Here is a 25,215-nt window from a genome sequence, read left to right on the forward strand (position 1 = left end):
CCACCCGAGCCAGAAAAGAGGCATGATTCAGACGCTCGTAACGCGAGCAGCACGAATATGTGAGCCGCAGCACCTTAAACGCGAAATGCAACACCTGGAAAGTGTTCTGAGGAGCAATGGGTACTCCACAAATGATATTAGAAGTGTAACAGAGCCAAACCACCGGCGAAGTAAGAAACCAGAAAAAGAAATGTCGGGTACGGCCTTTCTGCCATACATTCCCAGAGTGACGGACAGAATCGGCCGTATATTACACAAGCACGGCGTAAAGACAATTTTCAAACCGACAAGGAAGATCAAAGAATGTCTTAGATCGGCAAAGGATAAAAGGGACCCACTTGCAATGTCAGGAATATACCGCTTACCATGCACATGCGGGAAAGTTTATGTCGGAATGACTGGAAGATCAATCAACACCAGGATCAAAGAACATAAGCGACATTGCAGGTTGGGACAGGTGGAAAAATCGGCCGTGGCAGAACACGCACTGAGTGAGACCGACCAGGTACATGTAATAAAATTCACCGACACGGAAGTTCTGGCTGTAGAGAAGCACTATCACACCCGCTCGTACAGAGAAGCTGTAGAAATACACAAACACGGGAACAGCTTCAACAAGAAAGAAGAAAGCCTTAAGGTAAACGGCTCCTGGCTTCCCGTACTACAGAGAACGACCGTAGCAGGTAGCAAGAGGAGAAACGCACCGGAAATGACCGCGGAAATGACCGCGGAGAAGCCCTCGGACGTTGGCGCGCAAGGTACATATAGTCTGCGGCCGCGAGCCCGGCTCCAGTTCACCTCCGGCAAAGGAGGGTGAAGCTTTGACAATGCCAGCCACTCGTGCTGGCGAAACGTCAGCAAAATCATCACACGAACGTCGGCCGAAGAACCCGAGACAGAAGCAAATAAGCAGTTTGTCATTCAGCAAGTTGATGACATCATTCGTGGTGACCGTCGGGTGACTGCAGATGAAGTGTGTCGCATTATTTCTCTTAGTAAAGGCAGTGTGATCACGATTATTAAACAATTGGGGTACTCAAAAGTTTGTGCACGGTGGGTTCCAAGAATGTTAACCGATCAGAATAAAGAGGCAAGGAAAACAATAGCCTCCCAACACTTGCAGGGCTTCCGTTTGGAGGGAGATGAGTTTCTGAAAAAAATTGTGACCGGGGACGAAACATGGGTGCATTTTTTTGAACCCGAATCAAAGAGGCAGTCAATGGAGTGGCGTCACACAAGCTCGCCGAGGAAGAAAAAATTCAAAACTGTGCGATCGGCAGGGAAAGTTATGGCAACAGTTTTCTGGGATACAGAGGGTGTGATTCTGGTTGATTTTTTGGAGCAGGGATGCACAATAAATTCTGTTCAATACGTCACAACCCTCAAAAAACTTAAAGCACGTCTTCAGCGAGTTCGCCCAACAAAATCAATGGCAGATGTTCTTCTTTTGCATGACAATGCAAGACCACACACCAGTCGTCACACCTCTGACGAGATTGTCAAAATTGGATGGGAAGTTTTGCCTCATCCCCCATACAGCCCTGACCTGGCACCATCAGACTTCCATCTGTTCGGGCCACTAAAAGAAGCTCATCGTGGGATTCATTTTGAAGATGAGGAGGCCGTCAAAACATCCGTGCGTCAATGGCTTAGTAAGCAGAGCTGTGATTTTTACCATGCTGGGATACATGCCCTTGTTCAAAGATGGACCAAAACTGTAGAGATGGGCGGAGATTACATTGAAAAATGACAAAATGATCCTCAATGTTGTGGTTTTCAACCTATGTAATTGCATTTAAATTTCCTGACAATTAAACGTAGAAAAAAAATAGGAGGCATTACTTTTTGACTGACCCTCGTATATCCAAAAATTCAGTTGCCATTAAGAAATTCTTTTAATTTCCTTTTAAATGCTATATGATATCCGTCAGACTTTCGATGCTACTAGGTAAGTGACGAAAGACTTTTTTGGCAGCATAATTTATCCCCTTCTGAGCCAAAGTTAGATTTAACCTAGAGTAGTGAAGATCATCCTTTCTCCTAGTGTTGTAGCCATGTACACTGCTATTACTTTTGAATTCGTTCACATTGTTAATAACAAATTCCATAAGTGAATATATATATATATATATATATATATATATATATATATATATATATATATATATATTGTGAGGCTACAGAGAATATTTATAGATCTTTAAATAAGTGTCTGAAGGATGAGCTTCAGCTATTATTCTGATTACACGCTGTTGTGCAATGAACACTCTTTTACTCAATGATGAGTTACCCCAGATTATTATGCCATACGAAAGCAGAGAATGAAAATAGGTGTTGTAAGCTAATTTACGCAGATGTACATCGCCAAAATTTGCAATGACCCTAATAGCATAAGTAGCTGAACGCATACGTTTCAGCAGATCATCAGTGTGTTTTTTTCCAGTTCAACCCCTCATCAATGCATACACCTAGAAATTTTGAGTATTCTACCTTAGCTACCGATTTCTGATCGAAGTCTATATTTATTAATGGGGTCATTCCATGGAACTCTATATACTGTGTTTAGTCAAAGTTTAATGAGAGCCCATTTGCAGAGAACCACTTCATGATTTTCTGAAAAACATCGTTTACATGTTTACAATTTCACCAGTTAAGTCTTGTGTGTCAGTGGTGATAGCTATACTTGTATCATCGGCAAAAAGTGCCAGTTTTGCATCTTCGTGAATATAGTACAGCAAGTCATTAATATACATTAAGAACAGCAGAGGACCCAAGACCAAACCTTGCGGCACCCCATTCTTGATTGTTCCCCAGTTGTTGAGAAATCACCAGTTTTTTGCATCTTATGCGAAATTTTTATTTCAACTATCTGCACTCTTCCAGTTAGTTATGATTTAAACCATTTGAGCACTGTCCCATTCATACCACAGTACTTGAGTTTATCTAGAAGTACTCCATGATTTACACAATCAAAAGCCTTTGATAGAGCACAAAAAATCCCAACGGGTTACTTCCGATTACTCAGAGCATTTAATATTTCATTAGTGAAAGTATACATAGCATTTTCCATTGAGAAACCCTTCTGGAAACGAAACTGACATTTTGTTAAAACTTTATTTTTACAAAGGTGTGAAGCTACTCTACAATAATCAAAATATCCACGGGTGTACTGCCGGTCTATATTGTCCAACGGTCACAATATTTCGGCGATCAAACATGTCGCCATCATCAGGTGAACTGACGGACTAAGCTCCTGTGAACGTGCCGGCACGGAGATCCGTACGCTATGGCGGCTCAGGGGGAACTGGGTTCGGTCGCGGCGGCGGCCGATTTAAATACCCTCCGCCCGCAGCGCGCTCCCTCCGCCGTCCGCGCCCCGCGCCACGGTATTGCGGTGGAACAGATTGCGACGGCGTCTGAGATGACGTCGGTGTGATGGCTCTGTCCGCCGTGGTCGTCACAACTATACGTTTGCTCGATTTACTCTTGATTAACCCAATCGCTGGTTTCCAAGCCTTGCTAAGATTATAGCCACAGTCACGGTTTATGAGGTCGTCATTGGTGTGAATTTCGATGGCCTCTCTAACAGCGCTGTCCCAGTATCTCGACGTCTGTACCAGAATCCTCGTGCGGTCATACTCCATAGCGTGATTTTCCGACAAACAATGTTCAGCGACCGCCGACTTGCTCGGATACATCAGTCGAGTGTGCCTCTGGTGTTCACGGCATCGATCCTCGACAGTACGCATCGTCTGACCAATAGACGACTTGCCACATTGACACGGAATCTGGTACACGCCGGCCTTCCTCAAACCGAGGTCATCTTTGGCGCTCCCCACCAGTGCACGAGTTTTATTCGGAGGACAAAACACAGTTCCGACCCGGTGTTTCTTCAGAATGCGGGCGATTTTCCCCGAGAGTGCGCCTGTGTATGGAACAAATGCCGTGCCTACCTCCTCCCTCGTGACTTCATCTGTCTCAACAGGTTGTGCTGCAGTGGTTGGGCGGAGAGCACGTTGGATCTGCCACTCTGAGTACCCATTTTTTCGAAATACAGTTCTCAGATGTTCCAATTCCTGGGGTAGACTGTCTGTGTCAGAGATAGTGCGCGCCCTATGTTCTAGAGTTTTAAGTACCCCATTCCTCTGTGAAGGGTGGTGGCAGCTGTCTGCGTGCAAATACAGATCAGTGTGTGTTGTCTTCCGATACACCCCATGACCTAGGGTGCCGTCAGCCCTTCTCCTGACCAAGACGCCAAGGAAAGGTAATTTACCCTCCGTTTCAGTCTCCATAGTGAATTTGATGTTGGGGTGTATGGAGTTAAGATGTGTAAGGAAGTCAAGGAGTTTATCCATACGATGTGGCCAGATGACGAACGTGTCGTCCACGTAACGGAAAAGCAAGTAGGTTTCCATTCGGATGACGACAGGGCTTCCTCCTCGAAGTTCTCCATGTACAAATTCGCTACCACCGGTGAGAGTGGACTACCCATGGCGACTCCCTCCGTTTGCTCGTAGTATTCTCCATTAAAAAGAAAATACGTGGAAATCAAGACATGCCTAAAAAGTTCAGTGGTATTCTCGTCAAACTAAGTACTCTTGCCTTTCTAAAGAGATGTCGTTCCGAGAATGTTGTTCCATATTTTGCTAAGCTTATGCATCATATCTATTCTGCAGCAGCTAAGAGAATCAAGAAACGAGCCAGCCTCGCATTGGTACGTGAGAGAGTGCAATTCACCCGCCGGAGCCTTGAGTTTATCTCACAGGAATTACTCAAATTACATTTGCAACTGGCTACTAATTCACTTCTTTTTCCTGGGATTGGATTGATGGTGTCACCTGGGTGTCAGCTGATTCCGCCCATAAGAAGGCTACGGGACGTCAAACAGCTAAGTTCTCACGCCTCCTTGACAAACCATCTCTGCAGGTTCCGTGCAAGACTGTCATCATATTGTGCCCGTTGGACACTATAGACCGGCAGTACACCCGTGGATATTTTGATTATCAAATACGCCGGGAGAAACTCAAGAATTACTCTACAATACATTACTTTGTCAATAATTTTGGATAAGGCAGTCAGAAGAGAGATTGGGCGGTAGTTGTTGTCATCAGTCGTATCCCCTTTTTTATGCAGTGGTTTAACAATGGCGCACTTCAGTCTATGTGGGAAAATGCCTGCTTCAGAGAGCTACTACATATGTGGCTATGAATCCCACTTATTTCATGGGAACGAGCTTTTTTTATCCTGCTGGAAATGCCATCAATTCCATGTGAGCTTTTATTCTTGAGAGAGTTTATTATCTGCCTAATTTCAGAAGGGGAGGTGGGTGGAATTTCAATTGTATCAAATGGTGTGGGTAAGGCCTCTTCCATTAACTGCCTTGCTTCTTCTAATGAACATTTAGATCCTATTTTCTCTACAGCATTTGAAAAAGGATTATTCAAAATGTTTTCGACTTCCAGCTTGTTGTTTATCAAGTTTCCATTCGCTTTGATGATGAACCGTCATTCTGTATTCTTGGTTGTCCTGCCTCCTTTGTAATAATATTCCGATTGTTTTGATTTTGTTATCAGAGGTATTAATCTCAGACATGATGCACGTGCTTCTGCACTTTTTAATAACCTTTCTTAATTTAGCGGAGTAGTTTTTATAGTATTTGGCTGTTTCTGGGTCATTACTCTTTCTTGTTGTTAGTTACTGTTCCCTTTTGTGGTTACAAGATATTTTTATTCCTTTAGTAAGCCAAGGATTTTTGCATGGTTTCTTATAATTGGATTTAACTACTTCCTTGGGGAAACAGTTTTCAAATTCTCTTACAAGTGTATGATGAAATAAGTTAAACTTTAAATTAGCATTGGGTTCCTTGAACACCTCTTCCCAGTCTAACTCCTGAAGATTTTCTCTGAAATTTCTAATTGTTGAGTCATTAATTGAACGCACAACTTTGGAGGGTAGTTTTGAATTACTAAATGGATCTATGTCATATACTGTAACTAGCTGAGCATCATGATCAGAAAGCCCATTCTCAACAGGACAAGAATTTATGTTTTTAAACCTATCTTGGTCTATAAAAGTGTTATCTATCAATGTGCTGCTGTCCTTTACTACGCGAGTAGGAAAATTAATGACAGATGTCAAATTGAAAGAACCGAGCAAGACTTCCTGGTCATTCTTCCTATTACACTCTTTCAGTGAATCAACATTGAAGTCCCCACAAATAATAATTTGCTTTCCCCTATCTAACAGATAGCACAACAAGGCATCCAAGTTTTCCAGGAATAAAAGGAAGTTTCCTGAAGGGGACCTATATTATAAAAGAGCCCTCCTTCAGTTTAAGTTAACAGGCACATGCCTCTACGTGTTGCTCTAGACAAAACTTTTTTGTATCTAAGCTTTCTACACAGTGATAAATTTTGACATATATGGCAACTCCTCCTCCCACCTTATTCTCTCTTCTCATATGTGCAGCTAGTTTATAACGACTGATCTTTACCTTTTCCATATCAGACACAATGTGATGCTTAGACAGGCATAATATATCTATTACATTATCAGATTCAAGGTCATCTAAACAAACCAGGAGCTCATCTACTTTATTCTTCAATCCCGGAATATTTTGGTGAAAAATGGTAACATTATTTTTTACTTTACTTTTGTGAGAATCTACTTTTTTCTTTAATCCACCAACATTTAGGTTAAATATGCTAACATTGTTATTTACTTTCCTGTTGTGAAAATTTTGTGAGTTTTGGACCTCTTTAGCACATGCCTGCCTGAACTTCTCATTGGACACTGATATTAGCCTAAAAAAGAGGTACATCCATAAGTACTAGTGTCCCCCCTTAAGGATTTCTCTAACAACCCTGGCAGTTTACCTTCCCTTTCCTATTGAGATGTAGGCCATGCCTTGTGAAATCCCCCCTATCAATAGTCGACAGGAACCAATCCAAAAAGTCGCCGCAACTGATCTAGCTCCATATTTACCCTCCTGACAGAGCGGTTCATTTGGGGGTGATCATGCTCATGAAAGCAGGCACCAACCCAACATTGGTATGCGTCATTTCCGGGGCTATTTTCGCCAGGTCAGACTCAATGCTGTAGCCCTGATCCCTATCAACACTGTTTCCCACTCCACACACTATCATCACATGATCCTGCTTTGTGAATCCCTTGCACAAGGAACCTATATCCTCTATCACCTGGCTAAGAGTTGCACTTGGCTTGAAAAAGTTTGTGACCTGGTGCCTGTCACCTAATTTTTTCTGCAAAATCTGGCCCACACCTCTTCCATGGCTGCTACCTAGCAACAGAACTTTCCTCTTACTTTGTACTTTTTTTGAAATAGTTGGTTTACTAGTGAGATTCTGTAGCATCTGAACTACATCTACTTCTACTGGAGTCTCTTCCTTACTTAACTGTGGTAGCAAAGCAAATCTATTGGTTGTGCCAATTGGGAAACGGTCAGACACTGTCCTCTTTCTGTGGCCCCTGTTCCCAGCTAGCACTTCCCACCACTGTTTGCCCTCCTCCCCCCTTAACCTCTTCAGTTCCTCCCTCGCTCTCTCCAAATCAGCCTGAAGGACTCTAATTTTCTCCTCCTGTTCAGCTATAATCCTATCTCTTGAGCAGACCCTGCAAGAGAATGGAAGAGTCTCGTTTGCTTTCCCAGTTCCCAAGCCGCTACAATTTCCCCAATGAAACCACCTGTCACAACAGCCGCACAAAACCCCTGGACCAACTTTCCTACTGCAGCTCACACACTTAGTATCCATGGTAGTTCAAAATTAGTTAAGATAACGATAGTGATAATGATAATATATTAAATACAGATGCAAAAGTAAACTAAATATCTTTTGGAAACTAATATGTAAGTAAACTATTACTAAATGCACTCAAATTTGTGGTATAACGCTAAATATGCACGATCAAAAATTAGGCCTAAGCAGCCGAATGTAACCAAAACGAGCTTTTTGCGATAAGTGGAAGAATACGGAAATAAAAGGAAAACCTTTAATGGCAAGCTTCAAGAGCGCAGTAATGAATGTATTTAATTAGTTAATACATACCAAATGCACTCAAGATTGCGGTATAACGCTAAGTATACACGCTCGGAAAGTAAGGCAAAGCCGCGAAATATAAACAAAACCAATTTTTCGCGATTACTGGAACAATATACAAATAAAAGAAAAACCTTTAATTGTGAGCTTGAAAGGCACCCTAATAAACGTATTTAATCGGTTAAACTACAGCAAGTGCACTTCCAATTGCGGTGTAACGCTAAATATGCACACTCGAAAAATTAGGCCTAAGCAGCAGTAAGTAAACAAACGAACTTTTTGCCATTACTAGAACACTAAGCAAATAAAATAAAAACTTTTAAGGGTGAGCTTGAAGAGTACACTAAAAAACGTATTTAATTAGTTAAACATATTTAACTACAATTAATTACAACCTAAATTGCTTATCTTTCACGAGAGCTCTGTCTCCGTACGTGCGGTCTTTTGCAGGACTACGAACTATCCAGTTCTTTCTTTAGTATCCAAGGTGTTATTTATCAAACTTTGTGTTCATTGTCTGGCAAAATTTGTCTTTGCTATCTTCAGTGTCATACTTTAAGCCGTCGGCACGCGGACCGTGCATCTGAACGTTGAGCGTTGAGCGTACCGAGTTTCTGACGTCATAGCGTGGAATAGCACGTTTGGGAGTCTTTCAAAACGCGCAGAGCAATATCTGGCATGTCAGATATTCTGAGTGTGCGTCTGAGCGTTGAACAATGAGATGACACAACGCTACATACGTCACACGCACGCCGTCTCCCTTCACTACAGAATTCTGAGGCGCCATATTGGCATTCAAGCCTATATGTACGTATGCCGTTTCTGAGCACAAGCAAATTGAGAATCACTGGGAAACCCGTAGTTAGTTGTGTGATTCGTTCCAATAAAATAATGAGAAACATTATATTTGTGGCAAAAGAATAATTATAACTTGCGTGTTATGAGAGTAGGCTATTTGAAGGCAGCGACACACTGAAGATCCACCAATAACGCATTGTTATTGGTACAATTTGTTTTAATTAAATTTCAATTGATAACATAATTATCTAAGATTAACGTTTTTAACAAGGTGTAACACAATATGATTAAGTACAATGAGCCTGTTGTTGGCTTAGCGTAATCAGTAGCATCTCTGTCCAGTAATGAGTCTTTGTTGGTGTGGTGATTCGCGTCTAAACGTTTTCCTAACATTCGCGTTTTTATTAGGCTCTGATACTTTATTATTAGCTTAAGATAAATATATATTACAATATTTGATGTTATGTAAATACAAGTTCACCTTTTTTGAGAATTCCGTGGTATGTTCCATGTTAACAGAATTATTTCATAACACAATAAGTGACAAATAAATAGAAGAGACAGTTTGATAGTTATTCATACAAGTATCCATTATTGCCGCTAAAATTTTAATTTTTTTTTCTTTCTCAGTTATTTTCGGATGCCTTCTTTGTCTGGAACACTGATGAAGGTATTAGGAAGTACAAAGACACAGCTCCGGTCTATTATTATCTCTTCTCATATAAAGGGAAGCTGCGGATACATCATATGATGGGAATACAAGAAGATTTCGGTAAGAAGATAAAGCAGATCCTTTAACTGCTGAAGAGAAATATGAATGTTTAACCAATCTATGCTTTATACTACAGATAGTGACGGTACTTGTTTACAAGAACGTTAATTAATGTTTAAAATGCAATTAATTTAAAATGTTCTTAATTTAAAAACACGTTTATTTTATTTTCTGTATAGATTCACATTGTGAGAGATATGATAATTTTAGTTGCTTTCCAAAGTCAGTATTCATGCATCAAACAGGCAGGAACACTACATACAGCATACTGATATATTTCTTTTTTTCCCAGAAATTTTGTTTCTTATCAATACAATTTTTGAATTATGCTCAGAAGAAAAAATTACATTTGTTTTAGTGCTGATAGAACTACATTAGTTTGAGACAGGCTCATACCTAATATTCAAATATATAATTTCTTATGGCACTTTATGCTGAAGAGAAGACCTTTCTTAGGAACACGGTCTAAATGAATGAAGGGATTTTGTTTGTCTTCAGTGCTGCGTGTCACTTTGACAGATATGTCGATGAACTAGTACTGTCTGGCAAAAATATGTGTAATCTTCCAATACCGTAACATCTAGTTTACACTATGTGTTTGTACGTCGTAACATCGATTGTTGACCTTTTTACTTTGGTTAATTTAGACCTTCTTTCTCTACAACATCCATAGACCAACTAGTACAAAAAAAATGTTCAAATATGTGTGAAATCTTATGGTACTTAATTGCTAAGGTCATCAGTCCCTAAGCTTACACACTACTTAACCTTAATTATTTTAAGAACTAACGCACACACACCCATGCCCGATGGAGGACTCGAACCTCCGCCGGGACCAGGAGCACAGCCCATGAATGCAGCACATGGGACCGCTCGGCTAATCCCGCGCGGCTCCAACGAACTAGCAGAAACGCTAATATTTTTGTATAAACCTAAAATGCAGTCATTACTAATTGCTTCTGTTGTATGCACATTATAGCAAGGTAGAATACAACAAATTTCATGGATACATACAATGTTCTCCTATCGTATAGTGGGGCAGTCACAACGAATGTGTTCTGTATTGTTTGAGTACGTGAAGTATACCTTAAACATTTTCAATCAGTTATCCTCTTGTCCAGTACGCGCTACCTAAACGAGATACACTGTAGTTTACGAAGTGTTGTTACAAAGTATGCATTTAAAAACACATATGAATGTAGGATGTTAACTATAGGAGATTACCATCATTAAATTATCTTTTAAAGCTTAAAATGGTGTACAGTGATAAAACACAATCAGGCACCAAGTACATACAGTTGTTGTCAAAAATCTGAAGCTTCTGCTTTTTTATTACTCCAGAAACAAACACAATTTAAAATTTCCCCAATCTTCTCTGTCTTCACTATATTGTCTCTCTAGACACAAATCTAATATTGTACCTCTGTATCAGTCAAATATTTATCAGTTATATAAAACATACATAAATGAAAATGATACTGTAAATGAGCAAGACGAATCTTCATGGAAACCACAGGTTTACATTGTACTTGCTTAAACGCAGCGTGTGCATAGACAATAAGAACCTCTTTGGTGACCACTGGTTTTGGATGAACGGCACTCATTGCAGTAACAGACAAGAGCGCAATTGCACTCGGAGGCGTGGGTGGTGGTCGCAGGCCGGAAGGCCCAGTGGAAACACAGCTGACAACATGGAAGGCTTCCAAAATGAGATTTTCACTCTGCAGTGGAGTGTGCGCTGATATGAAACTTCCTGGGAGATTAAAACTGTGTGCCGGACCGAGACTCGAACTCGGGACCTTTGCCTTTGGCGGGCAAGTGCTCTACCAATTGAGCTACCCAAGCACGACGAGGTACTGGCAGAAGTAAAGCTGTGAGGACGGGGAGTGAGTCGTGCTTGGCTAGCTCAGTTGGTAGAGCACTTGCCCGCCAAAGGCAAAGGTCCCGAGTTCGAGTCTCGGTACGGCACACTGTTTTCATCTGCGAGGAAGTTTCAACAAAGAAGGCTGTTATTTAGTCGCGGTACATGCTTTGACATGATTCAGCAAGGCAGAAATGGCGTCATTCTGTTGACCTTGGCTGGCACTGACGTACAGGCGGAGGCTTCCATCCTGCTGAGAGGATGCGCCCTAGGAGCCCCACAGCGCTGATGGCACACCCGTGGAGGGTCCGTGGCCTCTGCAGGCCATGGTCGTGACTTACTAGTGACAAAATACTGCTCCGCCAGCGATGGTGCCTGATATGATCCCCCGGATCTACGTGTGTTCACTGCGGGGGCGCGGAGACAGCTGCGCGTGGGACTCAACCCACTGCTCTGTAGCAGGAGTCGGTCAGTGCCTGGCACTCTGGCACTAATCTCCGAGGAGGGAACTCAGTGGTGGTGGAAGCAGGTGCCGCCGGCAGGTTAAAGGTGCTGCGGTACTAACTCCGTGAAGGAGCTCAGTACTGGCGGCGACAGGAGCAGCTGGCTCGAGCCCATGGCTTCTGACAGTGATGCCTAGTCATCTTGCTGCTCACCCTGGCCCTGGCGTTCTCGCTGGGTTGCTGGACTCTGGTGACAGGAATTCTTCTGCTTCAAAAATATTTAAATTCCTCCAGGGCGCATCTGTTTACCTAAAACCTGGCACCTAGACACCTTGCCCGTAACAAATCCGCAGCAGTTATTACAATAGCAGAGTGCAGTTTTCCGCTGAGCGTGGTTGGCCTTATCTCACAATTTCCTCAAGTTTATGTTTATTCTGACACACATGTCACCACGTAGCAGCTACTGACTTGCGGCTGCCAATGCAGTATTTTATGGCAGCTTTCTATTGCTTTGCCCTGGTTCCCTATTGAAATTACATTTACCCTTAATCTGTAAAACATCCTTATACTCTTAGATTGGCTACTCTTAATTACAATAAACTTACTTACATTAATCTTTAAAAACACCCTAAACTTATTTTCTGTCTCTTGGTTGTAGTGCTTAACCTCACCACATCTCTCGAAGTACCCTTGCCTTGCTTATTCGCTAGATTCAAATGGCTCTGAGCACTATGGGACTTAACATCTTAGGTCATCAGCCCCTAGAACTTAGAACTACTTAAACCTAACTAACCTAAGGACAGCACACACCACCCAGCCATAACGAGACAGAGAAAATCCCTGACCCCGCCGGGAATCGAACCCGGGAACCCGGGCTTGGGAAGCGAGAACGCTACCGCACGACCACGAGATGCGGGCTTACTCGCTAGAATATTACGAAACATACAGGTATTTCAGGGGTAGGTCTCTTGCCATGAGCCACGCTTAGGAAAAAAAGCTTCCAACTTCTTCATTTGACACTTACAAACTGAAAATGGCACTCTTCCATTCTCAGTAAATTATCCATGACACAACAGTATCAACAAAACATGACCTGGCTTCATTAAATACTTAAGGTTGGCATTTCGTCTATCTATCAGTTAGTTTTTCAATCTTGTGTTTTAGAATAATTTTCGCAACTGTGTTATTGTGACAAAAGTTCTCTTTACGCTTCTGAACACAACATATTCTCAAAACCGCACAATGCGATACAATTCGCAATATTTCGTCGAATAGTACTGCTTAATGTTGCCATTGTATCGCCCATTTACAAACAATTCTCCTTGAAATGCTTTCTTTTTCTGTACTCCTTCTCAGCCAAAACAACTTCTGGTCGCAGGTGGCACTACACAATGCTGCTTATCTCTTAATTTATTTGTACACCATTTGACTGGTTTGCCTTGTACTACAGACGCACTGATGACAACTCTACACTGGCATCAGCTTTCTGTCACCGAAGGCTAACTTTGGTATGGTGTCCAGTCTGAATGTTCACTTTCAGGCTCGCTTGCATCCTTCCCCCACTTCATACTTATCTCTGACATCAGACTTTATGGGCGCTGCAAACAGCTCGCTGCGCAAGTCAGCTCGCGCTACATTCTGAACTTCTGGTATACACTCTTCAACAGATTCAGCCCTGTTGACTTGGTTAATCACTCTGTGAACTCGTCTTCTCTTCCTTTCCCTCCATTCACCTTGCTTCTGAGGATATATATGTGAGTGTACCGTTTCCGTGGCTACAACTGCAACACAACTGTGAGCAACTGCTTGTGCATGCCCTGTAGTATCTAAAACAATAAAATCGTCTGCGATACCACTTTGCACGACGCAAAAATCACCAGTACATCTGCTTGTAGCCCAAGCTTCCTGACTTCAACACAACTCCCAATGGGTCAGATACTACTGCACCTAAATCACCCTTCTTGACATCCCCATATGTAATCACTTCGGTACAGCCCATACTCATTTCTACTACCCAGACTCCTCAATTCCACTGGATATCGAGTTAGTGCTTCTACTTTACTCATTCCAACTTAGTCATTATCCTGCGTCTCGCATAAATCCCAAGGAACGTGTAATTCGTCACCACCTACAACTAATTTATTCTTCCCAGGGCCGACAAGTTCGAATACATTAACGATAGACGGCCGTTCTGAAGGAACAGGCAAACTACGCACAGGCATGAAACTTCTTGGCAGATTAAAACTGTGTGCCAGACCGAGACTCGAAATCGCGAACTTTGCATTTCGCGGGCAAGTGCTCTGCCATCTGAGCTACGCAAGCACGACTCAAGCGCCATCCTCACAGCTTAACTTCTGCCAGTACCTCGTCTCCTAGCTTCCAAACTTTAAAGAAGCTCTCCTGCGAAACTTGCACAACTAGCACTCCTGAAAGAAAGAATATTGCGAAGACATGGCTTAGCCACAGCCTGGGGGATGTTTCCAGAATGAGATTTTCATTCTGCAGCGGAGTGTGCGTAGATATGAAACTCCGTGGCAGATTAAAACTGTGTGCAGGACAGAGACTCGAACTCGGGAACTTGGCCTTTCGCGGGCAAGTGCTCTACCAGGCTTCTTCAAGGCTCACCAATGTACTGGAAAATGCCTGACAAGTCAAGATATTTAGAGGATTACCAGTGACCATTCTAAATCCTACCAAATTTGGTTTCATATTGTCTTCTCCATTGAGAATACCATCTGGAGAAAAGTCATTCACTTTATGTGCTTAGTATTAAAAAAAAACATTTGAAGCATTTTCTTACAGATTATCCTTATTGAATGTATTTTCTATCATTGTAATGAGTTACTTATTAGTTTCGATTGATAAAATACATGTATGTGAAATAGTAAACAAAAGATACATGAATGCAAAACGTAAAATAACGATATAAAGCATAAACAAATATAAATAAAATAAATAAATCAATAGAACCGTAATGAACATTTAGATACTTTAATTAGATATGCCAAAAATGCTAGAAATGTTTTTTTCTGAAACCAGTTTCATTACACAGGGATGTATGTGGTTTGTGTAATTTATGTTGTAACAAAAGTTTTTTTTCCATAATTAATTTAAGATGGTGCGGTATTTTGCAATTACTCATACAGTTTTCAAGAACGTTAAGTACATATCGACTTTCATATGAAAAACATTTTTTACGTACCATCGTCTAGAAGATGTTCCCTCTAAACCTAAAATTCGAGATAACCTTTTGGAGTCTGTTTTACACCTTAAAAGTGGAAATGGGCACAAACAAATAAATGCGTATTACACTATTTTGCTCCGTCTACATTCCCATTAAGTTTCATCAAGATCGTTTATTGACACTTGGGAATATTTCCTTCTAAGTCCTCGAAGGAACTCAGTCGCAGCCCGGTCTCGAACCGACGGCTTTTGCTGCCGATGCCCATACATCTCACTGCCAGGCGTGTCACTTACGTCGTGAAGGTGCTGCTGGACTCCAGCGACGTGAATGTTCCTGCCGCAAAATCCAGACATACTTACATCGCTCCAGGGCGCATTTGTTACACTAAAGCCGGGCCTCTACTCACGTTACCCAATACAAGCGGCTTGCCACGGTGTGGCGACATCGACATGTTTATTTTGACTCACATGGCGCCAGACTGCAGCTGCTGGCTGCGTCTGCTAATACAAGTCTTCATGGCACCTTTATCACTTCTTGTTATTATTTTTGCTAAAAGATTGGGTATTGACGCTACAAGACAGTAGGAAATTTGCGGACAACACGTGGTTAGCTACGAATCATGTCTTGCACCCTTTGTTAGCATTGTCGAATAACTCGGGGACGATTCGGTTACAGCAGCGGTGCCTACTTCTGTACACCGTATCATAAATAAAACACGAAGAAAATGAGACAGTACGGTACCACACCCACAGAGATTAAAATCATTTCTATGTAGCCTACTTGCATAAGTAACGTGATGTGCAGGAATCCGAAATCGTTATCCGCAGTTCCCATCACATATGCCACCTACTTTATCTTGGAATTTTACAAAATGTTACAGGTATCTGTCATGCAGAAGACTTGTTATACTTATTCTCAAACAACACATATCTTCCAATAATTGGCGAGAGGCCCGAGAACGACATGCAGATGGTTAAAGTCATGACTAAATTGTGGACGGACTTCGCAAGAACTGGGTAAGTACTCACATGTCCTCTTTTAAGAACACTGTGCTCTCCTCGCCGTTTCGCACCATCTTCCATTGCTTTTGGAAGTTCTCTCGCCTCTTATTCATAACGGAGCTTTTGTTAACACGTTTGTCAGTCAATCAAGCGTAGTGAACACCATTCTACAGTAGCTGTAAGAACTGTGAAATCTTATCAAAACGTAAGTCAAAGCTACAGACTGCCATATATCCGACGCATTAGTAGGAATTTGAAGATAATATGGCACCAAAATGTGCAAACTCTTATTTAACATCTACAGAATAGCTTATACAAGAATAACATGATTGAAATTCCGCGAGAAGATCCGGCCAAAACCGGAAACGCCTTTGTTTTAATTATGTCCACCCGAAATCCTGTATCATTTCCCTGACACTATCTCCCTATTTCTCGATAGTACAAAACGTGCTGCCTTATTTTTGAGTTTTTCGATGTATTTCGTTAATCCTATCTAGTAAGGATCCTACACCGCAGAGCAGTATTCCAAAAGTGTTCCGCCAATGAAACGCAGTTTTTGATTCGTCTTCCCCACAACATTTTCTATGTTTCTTTCCAAATAAACTTGTTGGTAATTGTAATTCCTAGTTATTTAGTTCAATTTACATCCTTTAGGCTTGATTTATCTATTGTGTAACCGAAGTTTAACGGATTCTTTTTAGCACTCATGTGGATGACCTCACACTTTTCACTATTTAGTGTCAATTTCCAATTTTCGCACTAAACAGACGTTTTTCTTTTTAAATCGTTTTGCGGTCAGTTTTGATCTTCTGATGACTTTAGTAGACGGTAGACTTCAGAATCATCTGCAAACAACCTGAGACGGTTGCTTGTATTGTGTCCTAAATTGTTTATATACATAAGGAACAGCAGAGGGCCTATAACACTACCTTGGGGATCACCATAAATCACTTCTGTTATACTCGATGTCTTTCGCGTCAGTTAATCCGAAATGTGACCTCTCTGACAGGAAATCATGAGTCCAATCCTCTGAGACGATATTCCATAAGCACGCAAGCCGCTTGTGAGCTACAGTGTCAAACCCCTTCTGAAAATAAGGAAATACAGAATCAATTTGAAATCCGTTGTCAATAGCACTGAGCACTTCGTGTGAGTAAAATGATACTTGTGTCTTACGAGAATGGTGTTTTCTAAACCCGTGTTGCTTATTTGCAAATGAACCGTTCTTTTAGAGATATTTCGTAATGTTCCACAATCCTGCTGCATATCGACGTTAATGATGCAGCTTTCCAGTCGTTGGTACGGATCCTGCATCGAGGGAGCATTTGTATATGATTGTTAATTATGGAATACTCTAAAAAGAATCTAACTGGCAAACGGTCTGAACCGGGAGATTTGGTTTTATTAAGTGATTTAAGTTCAAATGGTTCAAATGGCTCTGAGCACTACGCGACTTAACTTCTGATGTCATCAGTCGCCTAGAACTTAGAACTAATTAAACCTAACTAACCTAAGGACAGCACGCACATCCATGCCCGAGGCAGGATTCGAACCTGCGACCGTATCGGTCGCTCGGCTCCAGACTGTAGCGCCTAGATCCGCACGGCCACTCCGGCCGGCTGATTTAAGTTGCTTCAATACTCCGTGAATATTTACTTCTAAGTTACTCATGTTAGGAGCTGTCCTTCATTTGAATTCTGGAATACTTATTTCGTCTCCTTTTGTTACGCTATTTCGGAAAGCTGTGTTTAGTAACTCTGCTTTAGTAGCATTGTCAGCGATAGTATTTCCATTGCTATCGTGCAGACAAGGCATGGATTGTGTCTTGCCGCTAGAATACTTTACATGCGACCAACCTCTCTCTGGATTTTCTGCTAGTGTTCCAGACGAAGTTTAGTTGCGCAAACTGTTAGAAGCTTTACAGGAAAACTACACATTCGAAATTAACAAAGAAACAAATAGATTTTTTCCGCTGCAAGGGAAGGCTGACGAAATTAACAGTTGTATAACAAGGACCTGTAAAACAAACTGCCACATAATTTGGGATAGTAATGCACGTGTAAATTTCATATACAGTTTGTTATATCTTTTTAAATACACATACACCAGTTCAACAATACGAATAAAAATATAATTTCATTTCCTGAATTTACATCTTCACATCAATGTGCTATCAGTTTATGAGTAAAATTGTAGTTCGTTTACATTTCTGAAAATACATAGCGTGGCTAGCTACATGACGGAAGTAACCAAAAGTAACACTTACCAACCTACTATGCCTCTCAATGCAATGATACTTCCTCTTCAGCTGAATAAGGGGCCATGGACAACAAAACATTATTTAATTTATTTAGTAATGGTGACGGTATCTGTCATGTGCTACTGGGCTTATCAGTTACATGTTTATCAGTGTCCTTTATTACGAGTATAAGCATTGTGTTCGAGTAAGACCTGCGACATAATGCGAAGCGGGAGTCTAATTAGTACTAAGGTACTAATGCCATGAGACTAATAGCCTGCGGCATGCTAAAAATTTGAAGAAATTGGGCTGACACTCCTTAGCTTGAGGCATAGGTCCTACACCAAAACCCAACAGAGTACTAATAGTAAAGATGGAAATCGGCGGTGAAAGGAGAATGTGGATTTCATGTTTGAGGAATCAACCGTATGTTGCTACGACATGTAACGTAGTACAGACTTTAGTAAAGGAAGACGAAAGCAAATACTAAAGTGTACAACACTTCATGTTCAACTTGTGGTATCATTAAGTCGTTTTATAATGTATTCCCCGTTTTCGTTGTGATAAAAGTGGTATTGGAGCTGTGACTGCAAGAAACCTCGATCCAACTCATGGTTAGAATGTAGCTCAAGGTATGTGTCAAAACTTCAAGCTACAGCATCTGTTAACTGCGTAGCGACAAAATTAGACTAAACGTTCTCCAAACAAATCTAAATGGTGAGAGAAATAAAACCATATCTGGACAAGTTTCACCAGGAAAAGAACACTACACAGTAGGGGCCTCGTAGCCCAAGGACTAAGTACGAACGACCCGTGGCCTACGTCCTGATGATACAAATGAAAACCAAGAAAACGAAGAACGTTGAGTACATACTTGAAGCAAGAACGTATGTCGCTGCCATAAGTGAAATAGCGTAGACTTAAGGTAAGTAACATGGAAATAACACTAAAGTGTGCAAAATTCTGTCTATGTGTACCAGCTCACAAAATGGTCTTTGTCTTCTTCGGTGCACGTTTACCAGGATTTGTTCATTGTTTTGATCCTGGTGTGTAATGATGGTTCCACGTTTCATCAACAGTCACAAATAGGCGCAAAAAGTCTATTGGATTGCTATTAAACGTTGCCAGACATTGTGCTGAAATGTTGTGGCGTGTGTGCTTTTGGTCGACTGTGAGCAATCGCGGCACTGACCTCGCACACAGCTTCCTCATTGCCAGTTCTCCGTTCAGGATATTATGCATTCGTTCAGGTGCGGTGGTGGTATCATTAACTTAGCTTATAATCTATTGGTTAATGAATATTGCCAGTATTTGTTGCAATAAGAGCTGTAGCGGAACTGTGGTTACAAAAAACCTTGGGCCAGCGTACTTTTACAGTGTAGCTCAAGGTCTAGGTTAAATCATGCTACGAGCCCTCTTAACGCGTAGCGACAAAATAAGATTACACACTGACGACGTACATCGAACTGGTAATTCAAATAAAACCTATCGGGATAGGCTTTGTCACTAAAAGCACAAGAGCAGAATCGACAGCGTATTCGGCGTTCTAGTTGAACCTATCAGAAAATAGCGTGGTACAGGGTGGGCAGCAGTAGAAGTTATGGCACGAAGAAAACATTTTCGACTATTAGTTTGTACTGGTTTGTGATAAGGTCTACCATCATTTTAACATCACACAGTCACATAAATTTGCATCGCTTCATAAAAGTAAATAAAATTAGTGAAACAGAAAAAAAGTTTTTCTGACTTAATTCTAACTTTTCGTTGCGGAATTCTGCTGGGGCTCTTTTGTTGTTAGTATAAATTTGTGTTTCTTATAAGGGAACAAGTTTTCTTTCCTTTGAGAATTATGGAAGACGCTCGTATGGTGCAGTATATCTGCTACTTGAAATTCGTAATTCCTGGGCTGGTACACAAAGGTGATTTTCCTGCTGCTGTTGGTGTGTTCCCTGTATATCGCGGCGAAGGGCCGCCCTGTCTGATCGATATAGTACTTTTCACAAGTGTCGCCTTTTAACTTATATACGCCATAGTTTGGGTCCTTTTTATTTTCTCCTAACACTATTACTGTTACATATTCTGAAGGCTAACCTGACATTCGGCTTCCGAAATATATGTTCATTTTTATCATAAATGCTTCCTTTATAGGAAATTGCAGCGAACCTAATCTTAGCTTTATTCTCATCTTGTGCTTTACTATTATCATTCGTACGTAACTTTTTTTGAGATTATTGTTAATATTGGTTTCAGTGCTTTCATGGTATCCATTTGTGTTAGCTATTTGCTGAAGCGTCATTAGTTCTTTTTTATGTTGGGCGGATCAATACGCAACCTAAGCAGCTTGCATATGCAAATGATGTTATCGTTTAACGTCTAATAAAGTCATCAGAAGACCTATCAAAATTGTAAATGATTTAGAAAAGATATCTGCATGATGGAAAAATTGGCAGTCGACCTTAGAAAACAAAAAATTTGAGGTCATCCACAGAAGTGCTTAAAGCAATTCACTAAACTTGTGTTTATGAATCAGTCAAATCTAAAGGCCGTAAATTTATCTAAATAACTAGGAATTAAAATTACGAACAACTTAAGTTGGAAGAAACATATAGAAAATATTGTGGGTTGGGCTAACCAAAGACTGCGTTTTATTGACAAGACACTTAGAAAATGTAACGGATCTACTAAAGAGACTGCGTGCACAGCCCTTATCCGTCCTCTTTTGGAGTACTGCTGCGTGGTGTGGCATCCTTACCAGATAGGTTTAATGGAGTACATCGAAAACATTCAAAGAAGTGCAGCACATTTTGTAGTATCGCGAAATAGGGAGAGAGTCTCAGTGACATGGTACAGGATTTGGGGTGGACAGAATTAAAGCACAGGCATTTTTCGTTGCGCGGAATCTTCTCTCGAAATTTCGATCACCAACTTTCTCATCCGAATGTGAAAATATTTTGTTGACGCAGACCTAGGGAGAAACGCCCATCATGCTAAAATAAAGAGATCGCTCGGAAAGATATATGTATTCGTTCCTTCGGCGCCCTGTTCAAGATTGGAATAATAGAGAATTATTATAAAGGTGTTTCGATGAACCCTCTGGCAGGCACTTAAGTGTGATTTACTGAGTTTCCATGTAGATGTAGATGTTGATGCTGAGGAAAAATGGTAACCCTAATCTTTCCTGAAGGCATGACACAACATTAATCATAACGTCGTACTAGCCAGCTTCGTACACGTACTTAAGCTGGACCTGTCATTTCATATCATAATAGATCTACGAGTATATGAAGCTATTGTCTTCAAGCTGTAAAATGAACTTCATCTTGGACTGCATGGTGTTCATCATTGCTACACAGTCCTGCACCTCATTTATAAAGAGATTCGAATCTTTCAATATTTTGCGGAGCCTCTTGTTTACCTCGTAGCTGAGGGAGGATCTATTGTCCATTATGGCACGTATTGATTTACGTGGATGTCTGTTAATCTAGGAACGCAAATGTGTTAAACAAACATTCTTCGTTTTCATTAAGTTTTTCGTAGTCTCTAATCAAAAAACTCGAACTGTCTCTTTTCTTTGCTATTTTGTTATGGAAGTTTGTGTTCGGGTGTTTCTTAGCTTCAACTATATTATTTGCTACGAAAAAAATTATTATTTATATAATAGTTGTCATTAATGACAAATGTTACATTCTTTTAACCTACTATCAGTACACTTGCCTTGGTAACGCGAAAAGTTATTCTTTAGCAGTCGATTTTTGTTTTTGAAAGTATATGAAATCCTATTTGCATTATTTAAAAGTTTTGTTTGTTTGATCGCATTGAACGCCTGTTGTTTCTCCATTTTGGCTTGCTTAGTGGTTATTTATTTGTCAGCAATAATTTATATTACTTCACCTGACTTGATCTCTTACTGTAAGGTATACTGTAAGCTTTTATTTCATAGTGCTGTCTCCGTTAAATTAATTACTCTGTTAGTGAATGCGTGTGTAGGTTCTTTACGCAACTCTTTGAGCTTCTTATCATGTCTAGTCATTATGCCTAGTCCTGTTTGAAATAACTTTCGTTTCACTAAACTTTCTATCTAATAACGTCTTTTCAATAGCAGTTCAATCTGTGTAGCTTTTGTCAACATTATACGACTATGTTTATAAAGTTCTGGGGTTAGCAATTTTAGCCAAAAAATTTTACTTTTAACTTCGACTGTTCTAGAAGTCTTGGAGGAATTCCTAGTGTTTACTGTAGTATAGTGTTATGTAATCTGCAACCTAAACTCCTTTTGTTGAAGTGGAAGTTCAGTTGTATTCTTACTATTTTCCAGCGAAGTTTAAGAAAACTATTATACTCTCCTATAGCTCGGCTAGGCACTCTACTTAATTAGCTAACATTATCAGTCGGTGCAGGAGGCTATCTAAAAATTTGTGCTGTAGTCTTCTCACGAACCTTTCATTTCTTTGTAAAGATCACCATGCTTATCAACAGGCTTTCAACCTGTACCCTTGTCATATTTTCTTATTCACAGAACAGAAAATGACAATTTATAGAGCAAAAACAAGTAATCCACTCTTGTATCAACGTTTCGATCTCGTAAAATAAACAAAAGATTTTCATTACAAGGCTTCCAGTACAAATCCATTTCATTTTCCTGTGTCGCAAATATGATAGAGTGGCGTCTATGTGCACACCATTGTTTTTTATGTATTTGTGTAGCACTACATTTTAGTTGCTCAGATTGTGATGTGTATATCGTAATAAATTTACAGTTTTTCAACAGTAAGGCGTGACAAAATGGACAGGAGTTAGCGTTATACAATACTCGACTGATAGGTCTCATGTAGTTAGATTAAATGATTTCATGTACTAAATCGGCCATGTTATGTGGCCATTAAGATCAGTGACACTGATGCAATTCAGTTATCTACCATTCATGAAAAATTAGATACACCAAGATTAGTTACTGATATGCATATTTCTTCCTAAAAATTTGGTTTTTGGACTTTATCAGCACAGTATACGGTAGGTTTAAATTATATTATTTTATATTTGTTACAAAATAGATTGAGAGATATGGTAAATGTGAATTTTATTAAATTACTGGCTTTATACCTGAACCCTCACCCATGTATGCATTCGACACATATACTGAACACACCTATTCCTTCCCCTCACTCTATCCATCACTTCCTCGTTGTCTGTCAACCTCATTCTCCCACCTCTATCTGTCTATTTCCTGCTTCCCACTCCCTCGGTCTCTTCATCTCGTCCTTTCTATCCCATTGTCATTTCTTTTACCCTTTCTCTCTGACCTTACCTTCCTCCTCCCTCCCTCTGACCACATCCTTTCTATCTCCACTTCCCACTCTTCCTTTTCCACTACACCTCTAAATCTTGCACCTGCCTCATGCATCTCCCCTTCCTCCTTTCTGTCTTCTCATTTCCTCATCTCCTTTGTTCTGTTCATCCCTTCCTTCATCGATCTCAATCCATTTGCTGCCACACTAATCAGTATTTGCAGCCTCTGCAGCACAGTTAAGTAAAACAGGGTAATGCTACTCTCACAATATGCTTGTCATACAGGCAACCTACAGATCAAAACATTGGAAGTCACTTACATAACCCCGACGAACAGGGCGTCACGCAAAGCAGATCGTTATTGCAGGGTGACACTACTCTAATACAACACACCTGTCATACTTGCCAATAAACTATTTCTCGTCCCGACATGTAGGCTGTCATGCAAAGCAGATTGATTTGGAAGATCGATACTGTTCTCACATAACGTATCTGCCGTTCAGGCTTGGCTATATTCCAGTGGTTGGGAAAAGCACGCTTCTGCCCATATCTCTGCTCCTATTGGAGAGCAGGAGGTTATACAACTCATGAGGCGTATTGTTTCTGCACCAAATTTGAGTGAAATCGATCTGCTGGTTTGGGGGGAGATGCCAGACATACACATATAGGCTCCAATTTATACATATGTCACAGCTAACAGATTGAACCTGCATACATTAAACATATTTACTATCAATCTGTTACTGAATAATCTGCTAAGAGGAATGTGGTCATCATCTTGCTCTTGCAGAAGTTGTCAGCTTTTTAAACTATAGAGCCACTAGTTACCATTAAGTTACCCATTAAATTAGCTTTGCACAACTGGGTGTACAGTCTTCCATATATCTGATCAGGTTTAATAAAGAAAATAAAAAAAATGATCCATTTATTCAGGATAAACTCATCTCTCCATAGCTATATGCCACAACCGATGCCTCCTCACTGCGATATGCCAAGATCCAGAATTCGAGTGGTATATGGAATTTATTGGAATGCAGTGATGTTCAACACCCTGTAATGACTACTGCATCATATATCAGTGAAACATTGGAATCATAGTAACCAACACTGAGGCTTAGAAAACAGTAACATGGCAGGGATCGCAACAGTGAGGGGTATTTCGTGCCCTAGAGATAATCTACTCTAAAGTGCTCAGGTGCCGATTTACCACATACCACCAACTCCACAGATGATATCTAGCAGTGAGTTTCACATTAGTAAGACTACGCCATAAACTTGTGTATCCATTGTCCACATGCTGGCAACTGTATAGTGAGTTCGCTGCTTAGGTAAGATGATGATAAAAGAACGAGGTACATTGCCCATATACCAGCAATTGTACGGTAATGCATGGCAGCAAGGTCATCATTGATAAAACAATAAAATCAGCTTGAGGCCTTACAAGTACCAGCAACTGCACAATTGATGTGAAGCAGCAAGTTCTGTGTTGGTAAGATGATGAGACAGGCACAAAGTGTACTGACCATCTACTTGAGGCCTTAAACATACCACCAACTGGAAAGTTGATGCAGTGC

At 40.7% G+C, this 25,215-nt stretch overlaps 1 protein-coding gene across 4 annotated transcripts in view; it reads left to right on the forward strand.

Annotated features, from left to right (window-relative positions):
• LOC126355184 (venom carboxylesterase-6-like) overlaps nt 1-25,215 on the forward strand; it is a 345,553-nt gene that overhangs the window by 118,153 nt on the left and 202,185 nt on the right. For 2 of the 4 annotated variants that reach the window (XM_050005405.1, XM_050005403.1), the window contains exons 8-9: nt 9,486-9,627; nt 15,996-16,131. The exons of 1 other annotated variant lie outside the window; for it this stretch is intronic. In XM_050005405.1, the coding sequence (XP_049861362.1) occupies nt 9,486-9,627; nt 15,996-16,131 (278 nt within the window). The remainder of the gene's footprint in view (nt 1-9,485; nt 9,628-15,995; nt 16,132-25,215) is intronic. One more of the 4 variants, XM_050005402.1, reaches the window with a different exon arrangement.

This window comes from Schistocerca gregaria, chromosome 3, assembly GCF_023897955.1.
Source record: "Schistocerca gregaria isolate iqSchGreg1 chromosome 3, iqSchGreg1.2, whole genome shotgun sequence".
NCBI lineage: Eukaryota > Metazoa > Arthropoda > Insecta > Orthoptera > Acrididae > Schistocerca > Schistocerca gregaria.